The sequence below is a fragment of the Cydia pomonella genome, chromosome 5 (genome assembly GCF_033807575.1).
Source record: "Cydia pomonella isolate Wapato2018A chromosome 5, ilCydPomo1, whole genome shotgun sequence".
NCBI lineage: Eukaryota > Metazoa > Arthropoda > Insecta > Lepidoptera > Tortricidae > Cydia > Cydia pomonella.
In genome coordinates, this window is record NC_084707.1 from 25,787,186 (window position 1) to 25,804,759 (window position 17,574).

At 36.6% G+C, this 17,574-nt stretch overlaps 1 protein-coding gene across 4 annotated transcripts in view; it reads right to left on the reverse strand.

Annotated features, from left to right (window-relative positions):
• Positions 1 to 17,574, reverse strand: part of LOC133518167 (long-chain-fatty-acid--CoA ligase 4) — a 98,548-nt gene that overhangs the window by 48,932 nt on the left and 32,042 nt on the right. For 3 of the 4 annotated variants that reach the window (XM_061851773.1, XM_061851771.1, XM_061851770.1), the window contains exon 2: positions 792 to 830. In XM_061851773.1, the coding sequence (XP_061707757.1) occupies positions 792 to 830 (39 nt within the window). Of the gene's footprint in view, positions 1 to 791; positions 831 to 9,186; positions 9,284 to 17,574 lie in introns of those variants that run through there. The other variant, XM_061851769.1, reaches the window with a different exon arrangement.

The following is a 17,574-nucleotide window of genomic DNA, read 5'->3' on the forward strand; positions in this document are numbered from 1 at the left end:
AGTTTATCGCTAGTGACTGACATAGTAGTAAAATTGCATAATGCCGGTCATTCCAGCGTTTGTAACTAGGTATCCATTTCCTAAACACAAGTACCTATCACTTGGGTCATTTTATACATACTGGAGTGCCTAATATTCGTAAAAAAATATGACAGTCGTTTTTCTAAAAAACAGCCCAACCCGGCACGTACTTTCCGGCAAAGAGATACACTTTTAAATCCACGTGCACATTGCGCGCTTTTTAGAAAATGCATTTTTAGCATGGCTGTTAAATTTTTTAACAAACTACCAGAATCGATACAAACTTTACCGATAAACAGATTCCGCAATACGATAAAAACTTTATTGAAAACCAAGTGCTACTATAACATATACGAATACTTAAACGACAGCGAACTTTTTTGATGCATGTTTTTGTAATACATATATTATCTAAATTATATAATTTAAATATATACCTTAATTTGACATTTAAAAATTAGAATTTTTACATTAATTGATAAGCATGTGTATGTAAATAGTTGACATTTATTATTTTGATGATGACAAATACCTACATTGAATCTCATGAGCTACACCGCCACTCACGTTAAATATTTGTATGCCTCATAATATGGCCAAAAGTGGAGCACTTAATTATCTGTATGTAACACTTGTTTGTAACACTACCTGCTTTTCGACAAATAAATGCATTGAATTGAATTGAATTGGGAGAGTGACATAATTACACAATACCACACACACATTTTTGCACATTCATGTAAAGTAAACAAAAAGGTATTGTTACTTACACTTCGTTTTCGTCTATAAACATTTCTGTCTGCTTTGACCTGCAACAAAAGGACATTATTAAAATTAATAAAGTTAAATATTTACAAATACAAAATACAAATACGTTTATTTCATTACTTTTTACAGCAGTTCATATTAGGTACAAATATTAGGTAGGTAAGTAGTCCATCTTAGGTAGAAAGAGTAATGTAAGTAATGAAAAAGGTGCGCGTACAGCTTGCTGGGTTTAAATATTTAGGATAAGATACTTTAATGTAGAAATCATTTCATACTCACAAAAAAATGTCATGGCTCTAAAATTTCGGCAGTTTTATAATAGAATGTTGACAGTTAGTTAACAATTCAATTAAGATTGACATTTTGTGTTATAGTCGTTAATTAACTTGGAAAGGTGAGTTGTACGATAAATGCATCGGTGCATCAAAGCCATTCAAGGTAATTACTCCATTTTAGATTGTGTCATTCACGAAGACGCGTTTTTTTACTCGTAATGTCATGCTTTTAAAGGTTATTTTTATTTCACAAACGCGTCATCGTGGATGACACGAACTATAAACGTATAATGCATTATCATAAGCCCTAATTACCGGATAGGTTTACTTTTCGAAATGCGAACTGCGCCACATAGAAAGTATACGTTGTGTATCAGGTTGGATAAACGACTCGTCACGCTCTGACAGGCATCAAACTGCCTGATTAACATTTGCATTTTCAGCGAAAAAGGATACAATAACAATAATCAATCAAAGGCTCTTAGATTCTCTTCATTCACGTATATTTTCGCATAAAACATCTGAAACATTCTCAATATTATCCGCAGAAATAAAAAGAAAGACTATATAAATTAACAAACGTGACATTGACATACGACATCATTTCACGTGACGAGTAAAACATTTACACAGTGTCAAGCGACATTCGCATGCGAGATGTTTAATTGTTTAGTATCCCTTACCAACCTTGACTGAACCGAACGAAAGATTAACAAGCTGGCTCTATTTGTATTCAATTACATAACCGACAACATCGGCATAAAACTGATAGCGAACAGGAAGCTCGTTATTGGAAAACTAATTGGAATGTCAGGTTTGTTTTTTGAGAATAGTTGTTTTGAAAAGGTGTTGACTTATTCATGTGAAGGTAGAATATTAGTGTTGTGCAAACACATCTAAACACAAAAATCTGTTATACAGACTAAAATAGAATGATATAAAATGTAACGTTTCACGGGTGAAGGTACCTTATGGCGTTTGGCGCTTACGTCGCGTACCTGTGCTAGGTAAGCATTAGTGTTGGAGCGTCGTTGACAATGGCGTTAGCGCCAACCGCTATAAAGGTACCGGTGAAACGTCTCAAATTGTCATTCAAATCAATCAACTTATTGACCTACTTCAGTGACTGACGGCAAAATAAAAAATAAAATAAAATAAAATAAAATATTTTTATTTCAGAACCATAAAAATTCCATAAAACATTTCTGTCTGTTTACTCTTCAAGTAGGCTAAACTTGAAGCCAGAAGGAAATACCGTTTAGATTATCAGGCCAATTCGAACCAATACATGTACGGAAAAATAGGAGCAAAATTCACGATAACTGAATGACATCATTTATATGTAATTTTGTTGTCAGTGTACGTTCCAATTGGCCTGTAAAGTCAATATAACTTAATAAAAAACCGGTTGGTCTGACAGCAAAATGTAAGTATTAACCGGTTTCCAAATTTAATTATGCACTTACCGCGGGCGCCCTAGTGAATCTGTTATTTAGCATTTGTCATCATTTATATTCTACGTTGACTGACTAAAATGCTGAAAACGTCAAAATTGCAAACGCAAATTCGGTCATTGCCTCACAGTGAAACCGGTTAGCTTAATATTCGGTTTAAAATAGTTTCTATGAAAAACGTAAACCACACCCGCGACGCGCCTCCCTCCCACTATATTTAGCTGGCGGAGTTGACAGCTGACACGATCGCTATTCTGCCTACGTCAGTTATGCTAAACACAATGGATTTGTAAGATTGCAGTTGCACATTTTAATGACTAAGCTTAATAAATGGATCATACAGATATTTCGGTGGCAATTGTTTGATATGTCTCAGACGAAAACATAATTCGTTTTCATTTGTACATGGAAAAATGAAACATCAAAAATGTTGATACAGATTTGCTAAAAGATACTACTTTGCAGTTTATAAAACAGCGAATCTTAGCAATTAATTATTGCTAACACTTTTCATAGGGCAGATAATATTCTCTACATTTATAACTAAGCATTATTTTCCAACAATTGGCTGAACGAATAAAATAAAAATGCAAACTACAACGGAAACAAACGAAACCCCGGACTTTACAGACTATGTTAAATAAAATATTAATCTCGATTAACACGAGCATGGAGTTGGTAACATTAAAGATAGGATGTTTCAATGTCAAGAGAACCGGGTCAACATCAGACCTGACATTGCCTGATAAAGTACGGTACAACACTGAATTGATACTACTTCAACCTTATTGTAATATACATAAGCAACATTCTGGGCATTGGTAGCCCAGAATGTTGCTGTAAAACCCCATTTAGATCGTTCAAGAACTTGCATGCGATTTTCGTTACATTGCAGTACAGTATTTGATGGTTGATCGACTGAATTTATTGTACTCTGTACGGTGGAGTTCAATAGAAATAGCAAATAATGGAAACAAATATGACAAATTTTGTTAGCATTTGATGTGTAACCTAAAGGTTTTACGATGGTTGTCCACAAAAAGAAATAAGAAAAAAAATAAGAAAAAGAAATAAGATTACGAAGAAATGAAGGTAAATTGATTTAGCACTACCGCACTGTTATCGCACTGTTAGTGCTTGAAAACGAATACCTAGTCTCCGAAACATGTCGCGCGAATGACTTAAAATATTTCTGTTGAACTTCATTTTCGTTAGCATAGTAATGTATTGAATATTGCATGCAAGTGCATGAACCGTCTAAATGGGGCTTTAGTAGGTACATTTTACGCATGTGTGCATGTAGGTAGCATCTGTTGCGCAAACCTTATCGCGCTGCACGCTGTGAATGAGTAAGGCATAAATATTAATGAAGGAAAACTCACTTCATTCTGATTATGGCTTTTCAAAATTCAAAATTCAAAATTCAAAATTCAAAATTTTATTCTGCAAGTAGGCCTCAAGGGCTCTTTTACAAGTCAATATAACATTTACAGTAACATCATATAGTGACATGAAAAATACATAACAACATTTTATAAATACAACAGCCAATACCTGGGTAAACATTACATTATAATAATCTTAAAATAAATAATTACTACAATACAATAGAGATGTATAGTCTCTATGGTTAAAAACACATTAAATCTGGAGATGTAAAAGGTCCCCAATGTCAGAGTACTAATATTAATAAAATTTGGAGGTGTAAAGTCTCTCCAAGTGTCAAAATAAAATTTATACTAAATAAATAAACCGCGTCTGGACTGTTAAACTAGCAGTCTCATAAACTAATGCTACATTCTGTACATAACTAGTATGTACCAAGTCAAGTATATTATACAATATGACAGAGACGTATAGTCTCCACGGTTAATACATTAAGTTTGGAGATGTATAAGGTCCCCACGGTCTGAGAAAAATAATAATACACAATAATAAGATTTGGAGGTGTAAAGGTTCTCCAAATGTCAAAGAATAAAAAAAATAAAAAATTGTATGAAATACATATTTCACGTCAAGAGACTGTTAAGCTAACAATCTTAAAACTAGTTCTACAGAATACATAACTACTATGTATTTAATATGTCAATGTCATCATCAAAATAACTAAAACATAACAAACATTAATACATAAGGTTGAACAGCTAGAAACAACAGCGCCATATGCCTCTCCGGGACACTGCACGCAAAACTATTACAGCTTTTGAGACTGGATACTTGGCCATGATTCCGTGTCTCCCAAGTAGTCATCTATTTTATAGTATCCCTTTTTGAGAAGTGCATTTTTGACGTATTGCTTGAATGAAGTATAGGGCAGGTTCCATGCCTCTAAGGGTACTTTGTTATAAAATGTTACACAGTTTCCCATGAACGATTTTTTAACTTTCTGTAGACGAAACTTGGAGACTACTAACTTATGTTTATTTCGCGTATTATAACTATGGATATTAGACAGTTTCTTAAAGGACTTTATATTCTTATGCGTATACATTATCACATCTAGTATGTATTGTGAAGCTACTGTGAGAATATCTATTTCCTTGAATCGTTCTCTCAGTGAGTCACGAGAAGCCATGTTATAAATGGATCTGATTGCCCTCTTCTGAAGAACGAAGATGGTTTCTATGTCAGCTGCTTTGCCCCACACCAGTATGCCATAAGACATAATACTGTGAAAGTAACTGAAGTAAACTAGACGAGCTGTCTCCACGTCAGTAAACTGCCTGATTCTTCTTACTGCATACGCGGCAGAGCTCAACCTTTTCGCCAGGGCAGATATGTGAGGGGCCCATTGCAGTTTACTATCTAAAGTAAGGCCCAGAAAAACCGTATTCTCGACAAGGTCCAGCGTTTCGCCATTTAATGTGATGATAGTTTCAGATTTTCTTACATTCGGCAGCGAAAATTTGACACATTTCGTCTTTTTCGCATTAAGAAGTAAGTTATTTGCTGTGAACCATTCTAGTACCTTTTCCAAAGTTTCATTGACTTGGCTATAATCGCTCAGTTTCCTGTCAACTTTGAAAATTAGTGAGGTGTCATCAGCAAATAAGACTATCTCACATTTATGTTTTACAAGGTTCGGCAGATCATTTATATATACAAGGAAGAGAAAAGGACCCAAAATTGAACCCTGTGGAACTCCGAGCTTTACAGTCATTCCAGTAGACTCCGTTCCATTTACAACCACTTTCTGGGTTCTTTGGTTTAAGTAAGACTTAACAAGGCTTAGAGCTTCCGTTGACAGACCGTAGTGCTTCAGCTTGTGTAGAAGTGTGTCATGCTCCACGCAATCAAATGCTTTGGACAGATCGCAGAAGACACCTATAGCATCTAGCGAGTGTTCCCAGGCGTCGTATATGTGCTTGATTAGTACAGAGGCGGCATCAGTCGTCGAACGACCTCTTGTAAAACCAAATTGCTGATCTTGAAGTAGTTCATTCGAGTTGAAATGTCGAAGCAATTGGTTTAATACAATTTTTTCAAACACTTTACTGAGAACAGGAAGTATTGAAATAGGTCTAAAATTTCCAAGGTCATCTTTGCTGCCCGCTTTAAATAGAGGAATGACCTTACTGTACTTCATCAGATCGGGAAATACACTTTCTCTAACACAAGCATTAAATATATCGGCCAAATACGGTGCCACTACGTCGATTACAGATTGCATGACTTTCACAGAGATCCCCCAAAGGTCCTCAGTATTCTTTAATTTCAAGGACTTGAACGTTTTAATGATTTCATGGGGGTCAGTATATTGGAAGTATAATTCCATGCTGCATTTCTTGACATTGTTTGTATCCAAGTAAACACCAGCCTTTGCTACAGAGGAGTTCAAGTTCCGTGTAGCATCTGTGGCTATGTTGGTGAAAAAGTGTTGAAAGGCGCCAGCAACATCCAGGTCTGCAGACAATATTCGGTCTTGAACTTTCAGTCTGTAGTGGCCATCACGGGGTTTCGTTTTTCCAGTTTCAGTGTTTATTACAGTCCAAGTAGCTTTTACTTTATTGTCAGCTGACCTGACTTTCTGACCTATAAAGGCAGACTTAGCCGCGGCGCAGACTTTCTTAAACACTTTTGAATATTTTCTTACATATTCTGCAAAATTCTCGTCATGGTTAATGCTCCTCATTTCATACAGGTCATACAATCTATTCCTACTCTTATGGATGCCCACTGTGGCCCATTCACTAAACCTTGTTTTCAGTGATCCTTGCTTTAGAGTCTTTGTTTTAAAAATATTCTTGTGGACGTCATGTATCACATTCGACAGTTCCTTGTATAGTGTATCAGGATCTTGCTCACCTGTAACCAGTGCTGGTACCTTGGATATAACACCTTCTCTAAACCTTTCCATTCGACTGGCAGTGATGGGTCTATATGTAAATGATTGCTGTTGTCTTATAACATTGACTTGGAAATAGGCTTTTTGACCACAGTGATCAGAGTTGAAACAGCTAAAGATCTCTTTTTTTATAACTTCACAATTATAGAATACATTGTCCAAACATGTCGCCGTGCTAGCTGTAATCCTTGTGGGCTCGTTGAATAGCGGAAACAAGTCAAAAGACTGATAAAGGTTTAGAAGTCTTACAGTGTGTGCATGTGTGGGATCTAATATATTAACATTAAAGTCCCCACAAACTATTATCTTCTTACTGCTAACAAAGACTCGTTTCAACGCATCTTCCATCACGGACTCAAACTGGCTAAAATCCGACGAAGGTGGTCTATAGACACATATTATAATGTGACTCTCCATTTCCACACATGATATTTCTATAGTTCGCTCGATAGAAAGTTTGACTATGTCGTTTCTTTCCTTGCATTTAAATTTTCTTTTCACTATAATCAATGAGCCCCCGTGGATGGCCGACTTTCTACTGAACGAGCTAACTATATCATAATTATAAATATTGAGTAATAACAATTCATATTCCTTGAGCCAGTGTTCCGTAATACACATAATATCTACATCTAGAGATTCTAAGTAGCTAATTCACTAACAAAGTAGCCTTACTGCGCAGTATAACGATGATTTGTGATACTTCGGTAGAACAAATGCGAAGTCTGTATTAGTATAACAATGTACAATTCTCCATGGGTATTAGAACAATGCAAGTAAAAGATGATTAAAGACATTGATCAAGAAGACACTAGAAACGATTACAACCGCTCCTTTCTGAGACCAAAAGATGTAATTTGATAAAGTTCAAATAGTTCTCCAATTGTACCCTATGTTCAGGTTGGAAAATCTAAAACCCACGATTTTTCTTTGCAGATTTCCTTCGAAAATTTATCTTCACCAAGCATTGAAGTGGTAGATACAAGTTTAAGACTTCGAACTCAGGTTAAGAATACGTAGTTTGCTGATAACACAAATTAGAACTTAGAATCCAACTCCAAGTGATTAAAGCAGCTAATTGAGACAACATTGATACGGAATTGAGACAACCTCCGCACGGTCGTGGTGTTAATTCCATTAAAACTGGGACTAGACGGACCTCAATTATGCTTGGAATTCTTCGAGTAAATTAGAAGATATACCGTATGAATTCCAAGTACTAACAGAAATATCCTTAACTGACCGTCGGTGGATCTTTGCAATAAATAAGGCGTACGTATATGCATAGGTACGCCTTGTCGGTTAAGAGTCGAGCGAAAATAAGCATAAAATACAATATTTAACTTCCCTATGTCAAAATTGCCAACAGGACATATTTGAAATGAAAATTGTCTTTGTCCCTGGCATCGCTGTCACTAGATCTATAAGATAACGACGGCAATGATGGTATATAATACACTATATCCCACTTTAGATTTTCGCGGTTGACGTCAGGATCACTTCGGAGTCGGTTTATTTTTCACATAAGTTTGTTTTTTCATGCATTTTTCTGCAATTGAGAAATAAAGGTTCTCGACCGTAACAGAGGAAAGTAAGGTACATTCTTCATTTGGTAGCATCTGCCTGCGATTACCGATCCAGTTTTTAATTCTTGTCAGGTGAACCTGATTGACAGGTATTCGGGTTTTTTAATTCTGACATTGACAGTTCAAACTCGATATCGTATGACTAAATAAGTAATTATATTTTATCTGTATTAAAACTGTTGTTGTTCTTTAATACAAGGCAGTAGTTAAGTATAAGATTATATTTTCCTAGTAGATACATCTTCGAATCATAGGTCAAAGAGATGAGTAAGCAAGGGGTCAGTAGGTCAGTGTGTGAATTTAATGCAGCGTTCCATACAGGCAAAGAATTACCGCTATATAGGTAAAATGATCAAAGTTTATGAGATCAACTAAACAGACAAGGAGTCGGGAGGTTTTTCCAACAGAAAGCAAGCAACACTTTCGATCATATTCCCTACACATACAACGGGCGCTTTATACTATCCCTATTATCTAAATTATAAAAATTTTGTTCTCAAAAAAATACCAGAAATGTAGTGTCCCCGAGAAGAAGAAGAGTTTATATCGTTTAAGCCGGTTATAATGATGTGACTAGTATTAAAATACTTTACAAGGTTTGTTTCACAAAAATAAAAATGTTTATGTCCTATGCATGTCAGAATTTCCAGGCTGGTAATGCAAAACTTTTCTTATGGGGGTAGGTAATGGAAATTAAGTGATTAGAAACAAAACCATAAAATTCGAACAACACTTACTTCATCATTTCCGGGACACTAACACTAAGATTGTGTTTATTCGCAGGAGGTACACAGACGATCTGGCGTGCGCAAGCGCCGCCAATACAATACTGGGGAATGATGCCGCACGTGATCGTGAAGGTCCCATCATAGTGCGAGGTGCAGACGAGAGGAAACCGAAGAAATTTTCTACAAGTGGCTCCTGATAATTAGCTAATGTGGGCAACGAATCAGGGCAACACGGAATGTCAAAAGTTGATAACGAACGTGATTGTGAAGGTCCCATCATAGTGTGAAGTGCAGACGAAAGGAAACCGAAGAGATTTTTTATAAGTGGCTCGTGATGATTAGCAAAGTAATATGGGCAACGAATCAGGGCTAGATAGATAGAGTCTGCTCCTCCCTCCATAGAGCGAGGAGCAGACTAAAGGAAAAGCAGGGGTTTTCTACAAGTAACTCTTGATGTGGGCGAATCAGGACAAGCTGGAATCTCCGTAAAAATTTCTTGGTCGCTACCTTATCTTTAGTAAACGAGAGTTATTTATTATAAAGTAATAATATAAGTTTAGAACAGAGTGTCAATCTGCAAAATACAACTTCAGTTAGAAATGTTTAGAATTCTCTCAGAACCACAGACCAACTCAGAACTAAGTTCGAACTGAGAACATTCCGAACGAAACGACAGAACATTCACTTTCTTTTGTTCATTTCAACTTTAGCAATTGTGTTTGCAAACATAAAGCCCTTTGTTGAGTTGTTAGAACGTAGATCAAACTGGTTTATCATGGGAAATGCCCGCATCGAACAAGAGGCCAATTTTATCTTTTCAAATTTAAGTCAACATCGCCTCCCGAGCGTGACGTAGCATACAATAAAGGAAGAATCAAGGATTAGGTTGACGTTGATATGACGAGAACAACATACGCTGAATAAAAGCACAACAGTAAATATAATCATTCATGTTTCCAAACATGGCGGTTGGCATTGGCAGGATTCCTAAACAATGTTAGTCCTAAAGACAACAGCTCGCATTCGTGTACTATGCCTATCATTCACAACAAGCCCACAAAGCGGCTCAAAGTTCAGCAGGCAATTGTAGTGAGGACGCGGACGAGAATGGCCTGAGGCACGAAAACATGGACTTTGACCATCACGGGACAGTGTGACACGAGGGGGTCATTTATGAAACAGTGATACAGGCTTTTTACTTAAACCAGTGTACGTCTGACCTACGATTTGGTATAAATAGTCATGTTTGTCCTAATTTAATTTAGGTTAGAAGTCTTGTTGTTGTCCAATAAGACTTCTAACCTAAATTGTTTTAGGACAAAAATTGAACAATTTTAAAAGCTAAACGGTACGATCCCAAGTAACATTTTAAAAGTGAGAGAAAGGAGTACTTGGGGCAAGGGTATAAAAAAGGGGGCTTTGGTTTCTTTAGACTGAAAATGATTATATTATAACTCGGTTAGATTGAAGGGCTCAAAGTATACTACATATATTGTGTTTAAACCTTTTCAGTGCAATAAGGATAACGTCTACCCAAGATGATAAGAAGACAAACGCCGATCGAGTAGAGAATTTTTATCGGGATGACAGACGTGATCATATCCATACATTATTTCACTTTCGGTTGGCGTTTACTATCAACAACGATTATCACTTCATTAAGTCCCCTGTTATGGTTGAAATAAGAAACAAGTGCAAACACATTGTAAATAGAGCTCTATTAACAATACAGGCGTTTAGGTCAGGTTAGGATTACTTTGGACTTTGTTGATGGGCCATTCATCGTTTGTACCGCCGCTCGTGTTCATTTTGATTGATGAGACAGTATAACGTCAACCTTTTTCTAGGAACAGGTGTTTGTGCTATACCGAATGGTGTGTAGTTAACCTGTTTAGAGATTCCAAAGATCATGCTTGATCCGGAAGATGATTTGAATAGTTACCGGAACTGAATATATTAAGTTCGGAATATTCATGACAAGTAATTTTATTCTACGTGAACATAAACATGGAATGATATGAGGTTGTTATGATCACCTATATTTATACTTTGTTTATTAAATTAAGAATTCAACAAAAATATCCAAGAGAACAAATCGGCTACACCTATTTTGGTTATACTTTAAACTGCAGATAAATCATATCATACTGCACATACTGCAGAGCGTGTCGACGAAAGCTGACAAGATGCGTTAATATCATTACATTAGACTAGGTATGGACTTTAAACTATGTTTGGATCCAAAACAAACACATCGACGCTATCGTACATTCGTTCACCACTTCAGTGAGGAACAATAGAATAAGCAAAAGGATTACAACAGAAGTTCATCCACCGGTGAGTAACAGAGTCAATACACTCCTTTGTCTCCAGTTAACTTACAGTACTACAACTATTATATAGTGCTGAAACATTGCTGCACTGCAACTGCTGCGAGCTATATGCATTGAGCGGGAGAACTTTGTAATGAATGAATGACAGAGCACGTAACACCTATGTAATCTTCAAATATATTGGAGCAGACAAGGTGCTCGCAAATAACTAAACACTACATAGTCACAGCTACAAATATATCTTTATTTCTAAGTAAATCATCAGTAATACTTGGTGCCGTTACAAAGCGTAGAACCGAGTCACGGGCGGGTGAACTTTATAATGATATTGTGCGTGTACAGTCACTATCAAATATATTGGAGCGGACAAGGTGTTCGTAAATATCTGAACACTTATGTGTGCAGGGCCGCACGCTTAATGGCAACCGTCTTGGTATAAAAAATAGTCTACGAACGACCCAGAATAATTTCCTGATCATAAGTTGTAAGAACGTAAATTGCACGTCTTAAACAGACTTTAGATTTGGAAGTAAGGTTTCATAGAATTTTGGACTAAATCCTTGGTCCAAAAATTGTTTTGGATTCAAAATTCAATTTTTTTTCTGCAAGTAGGCCTCAAGGGCTCTTTTACAAGTCAATGCAACATTTATAGTAACATCATATAGTGACATGAAAAATACATAACTAGTATATATCCAACAAGTCCAAGTTTGGAAATGTATAAGGTCCCCACTACTAGGTTTGAACTATTTATCAATACTCTAAGAGCGTACTCCCATCTTAAAGGCCGGCAAGGCACTTACAATCCCTCTGGTGTTGCATGTGTCCATGGGCGGCGGTAATCGCTTGCCATCAGGTGATCTGTCTGCTCGTTTGCCTGCTCTATCATAAAAAAAAAAATATATACTCAATGAAAAACCATAAAATAAACTCGTCAAAACAATCCTTTGTCTCAAGCACCATGTTCTATTTCAGTAAGTGTTGTGACAGTCCGGTAAGGCAGTGGAATCAAATGTGACTCTGTCACAGGCAGTTGCAGATGCATATTGCTCGGGTGATGTATGTACATATATCAGAGATGGGCATTTCGTAATTGATTCCCGATTTCATGATTACTCGAAATTACTTTTGGAATCTGATTACCGGTTCCCAGATTACTTTGTAATCTGACTAGCTGATTACTAAGTACAATTACATTTGAGGAATCAGGAATCATCTGTTGGAATATTAAAATTACTAGTAATTGGGAACCAGTGTAGATTCGTTATTACAGGAATGGATTACTTGATTCCTTTCAGATTACTTCAAAATATATTTTGTTATACATAAAGCTATATTTCTGACTACAGACGTAAAGTATATTTCGATTTACTATATAGATGCATCTTATTTGTATCCGGTGTGCAGATTTCAAAAATTATGCCCATTTGAAATCCAAAATGGCCATCATTTTCGAAATCTGTATTCCCTAAAACCTATAAAACGACATCCATGACGATTTTTATGGCATACTGCATGGCCGCCATCTTGGATTCCAAAATGGGCATAATTTTTCGAAATCTCCACTCCCTAAAACCTACAAAACGACTTCCATGTCGACTTTTATGAGATACTGCATGGGCGCCATCTTGGATTACAAAATGGTCATCATTTTCGAAATGTGCACTCCTGAAAACCTATAAAACGATATCCATGACGATTTTTATCACGTAGTGCACGGCCGCCATCTTGGATTTCAAAATAATCATTATTTTACAGTAATTATAGAGTTTCACACATAAAATGTATTTGTCTTCTGGGATAAAAACGAAGGAAATTATTTTGACATTAAGTAATTGTAATTTAGTCTGGATAATATTACGTAATCAGATTACTCGAGTAATTGATTACCGAGGAATCACGATTACACTTGTAGTTAGATATATTCAATTCCGAAGGAATCAATTACGCAAGTAATCGGCGGGATTGAATACAGTAATTTAGATTACCAAAGGAATCGATCACTAAGGAATCATGATTACTGTAATGTAATGTGTAATTTAATTCCAAAAGTAATTGATTACGCCCAACTCTGACATATATGTATAATGAAATGACAACGTAATTTTGTATGCATAGACGAAGTTTTGTTTTCCCAATCCTAGTTCAACTAAGTTGCTAAATATTATAAGCGCTTACATATGCTAATAATCAATACGGTGATTTTTACCATCTTGGTCCGGGACAAGAAAATTTTATATAGCGCCGGTGGCTTTCTTAAACAACTTCCCATTTTCCTTTACTCGCTTTAATGCAATTTCTTTACTCTCTATTAACTTCAGGTCTGCTTCTAACTTGCCACGGTTATCGGATTTTTCATGTCCACATATTTTCAAACGGTTGCAAGAAACTTCAAAATTTTCAGTAAAATATTGTCTACGTCACAAGAAAAGACAAAGAAGTCAAAGGTCGAGGAGTTATAAAAAATGCCTGATAAGCCATTCAAAAGCCGATGCGGCTCAATTTACCTCTTTGCTATGATATGTATCTATCGAGGGGTGAGCGGTAAAACCCGATAAATCCAGGGACCCATTTCTCGAACGGTATTAGACTAATAATATTAGTCCATAAGCTCACGAACTGTCAAGTCTTATGGGTTACCATGGCAACACACTAATAATATTAGACTAATATGGTTCGAGAAATGGGCCCAGATATGTTGTCATTTAAATAAGAACTCTCTACCCACGTCACAAATAGTTACAATTCCAAAAAGCAATTCGCTCGACTTATCGGGTTTGAATGACCGCCCACCCCTCGCTATTTCTTATAGCGATTTTTGAGCAAAGAACCGTAACACACTCATTACCCATGGAGCAATAAATCTGCCTCAGATAATGAGGCCGCACGGACGTTTGAATGTCAAGGACACTTCCAAACAAGTTTCAGAATGTGTGTGTTTTTAAATAGAACCCTAAAATGGCAATCTATCTCATGTCTATACCATCTCACCGAACTCGTTTCATGTCCGATTCTTTCTCTATTCAGGCAGCTCGCCTTTGGAATAGTCTCCCTGTCAAAATTAGACGAGTCCGAACAGGTTTGCTTTTAAAAAATCCCTAAGTGAGCACTTTGCTAGCAGTACTGGAAAATCTTAGTGTTTCTGCTTTGTAAGTACATCTGATTTCATATATATGTATTTGTATCAATATTATTTATATATATATGTATGTTTATGTTTGTGTATTTCTTATGATTGTATTGTGTTCGTACATGTACCTAATTGTATTTGCACCGCCTACAACTTATTTGCTTTGCCTAAAGGTTGACTGGCAGAGAATGCCTTAAATGTCCTAACTCCCTCGTTATCCGCGATCCTGTGGCTCGGAGCAATAAACCAGGTGAGGCAGATGCCTCAGATAATGAGGCCGCACGCTCAACTCTGGTCGTTTCAATGTCAAGATCGCCTGTAACCAACTTATAGATGAGTTTGTGCCAAAATTAAATTTCGTTCTGATATTATAAGTTTCTAACAAGCCGAAGGTCGAGAAGTTACATAGCCCGGTAACTCAGCCAGCAGCGCATTATTATCACCTGTCATGTCATGCGTCACTTTTGCACTTACATACTTATTAGAACGTAACAGGCATGGTGACAAATGATAAAGAGCCGAACATATTAGCCCTACTGAACACTTATACAGCACAGTACCCTAAAAATGCCTTGACACTAATGAGGATTACCGGCGATCCTGAGGCTCCGAGCAGTAAACCTGCCTCAGATAATGAGGGCGCACGCTCAACCCTCCGGTCGTTTCAATGTCAAGGTCGCTTCCGAGCGACTTACACGGTTCTCACTCTGATGCGGATTCAGTCTACAACACGCCGCTCCTGTGTGAGCTAGGCAGTGCTATACTGTGCGTGTATATTGCTATTGTGACTGTTCCGAAATTTGAGACCTCCGCCCTAAACTATCTGTCATAATTACGGAGTCTGGTATACGCGGCGCGCGTTGCAAACGCTCTCATTCTCTTAAAATAAAGTGTTCAAATCATGTTTAAACACCTCGCCACTTAGCTACATTTGCTACTGTTCAAAAAGACTCATGCAAATGTATAAATCTTGTCAAGTTAGCTGCTGGCACTTTGCTGAAAAATTTGGTCCATAAACATTCCCTTGCCAAATCCACTTTAGAGATAAGATGGAATAAATGTACTAAAAGAAACATTTATAACTAACCGTCTGTCGACCTTATTCCTTTGCAATAAGGTTTACGAATAATCAGTGTAGATGGTATAAACAGATGGCCGTGAAATCGAATCGTTTTGTTTTATTATCTGTAGCAGATGGAGGGTAAATATAAATATGGCGATTGACTTCCACCGATCCGGTCTGATCCGGGCAATATCCGGAGTATATATAGAAGTCATTATAGGTATGGCTTTGCTTTGCTATTTAATAAATACGTAAAGTGCTTGAAGCTCCACACTCGTGAGCTTTGACGTGTCATATCACCAGAGATCCTACAGGCTACAGCGAAAAAGAAAATCGAAATCTCGTTATTTGTTTCTCTGTCACTCTTGCATATTCGAGCGATAGAGACGCAGATAACGATTTTCGTGTATCACGACAGGCTCTCAGACATCGTAAATTTTGTTTCGGTGCAGCTTAGTTGAATCAATCAAAGGAATTGCTAAAAACAATTTCTAATTTATATGACAAATTTCATGAATATTGGTTAAAAAAATCCTCAAAATATCTTGTAACAAAGTGTACCTCGTTGACCTATTCGCTCGGTCCAGAATGGAATAATAAAATTATTTTTTTGGAAGTTAGATAACTGAACACTATAAACAGATATGTTGTTTTCGATAATGTCCCAGCAACGCCATTACCTGGGTGCAGAGGCTAAATAATACTCAAAATGTCGTGGAATAAACATCAAAAGTCCCTCGTTATGACCTGTTCGCTTGGTCCAGAATGGAATTGTAAAATTCTTTTTTTCTAAGCCAGATGAGTCAGCACTGATCACGGTGAACAGAGATTTTTTTTTTGGAAGTTAGATTACTGTACACAGTACTGAACATCATAAACAGATATGTTGTTTTCGATAGTTTTCCCAGCAACGCCATTATCTGGGTGCAGAGGCGAAATAACACTCAAAATGAAACAAACATGAAAAGTCCCTTGTGCTGGTCAACAAGTTCCCTCGGTCCAGAATTGAGTTGTGAAATTCTTTTTTTGGAAGCCAGATAAGACAACACTGAACACTGAACAGAGATATGTTGTTTTCGACAGTGTTCCCAGCAACGCCATTATCTGGGTGCAAAGGCTAATTAGGCTGTATCGTTGTCTAAGCGCCTGCGCTGATAACCCTCATGTTATCGACGGACACAGGTCTTTCATGCATGTCTTTTGAGGTTCTTTCAAGAACACAGAAGCGTGAAATGCTTTTTTCATCACACTTGCTCGAAAAAGATATTATTTCATGCAAGTGTACTGAACGACAAAGGCCTATATTGTTCCCGTGGGAGTTATGGATTGTGAAAAAAGCTGTAATTCCCTAGTGAGAAATAACTTTTTTTTTAATTATGTCACTTTATTCATACAAACCAAGTAGCGTAAATGAGTTTTACTTTAAAAACACTGCCGTTCATAATTTAATATGTTTGTTTATGTTTAAAAATATTTAATTTTATTAATTGAATAGCCTATTAAAATATTTTACATAATTTTCAATTGTGGCTAAATGCCTAATAGGTCTGTGCCTTCGATGCCTAACCTGTCAAAAAATAACAATATGGCGGACGAATATTTGATGTCACCGTATTTAAGAATAATTCCGCTTAAGCAGTTGCGCGATGGTTTTCTAGAAGGCAGGTAAGGTAACGTAGCTAGTTTGGGCCTAAATTTTGTGAAACTATTGCATGATGGAGCCGGTTTATGGTCTTACATATGGTTTGAGGTATCCAACCCTGATTAATCAGTTTGAATCGTGTCGTCACTCGATCAGTATACATATACTTCATACTTTGAAAAGGCCTTTATCACTATTGAAATGATTACTTTATTTTTTTCTGTTTCGC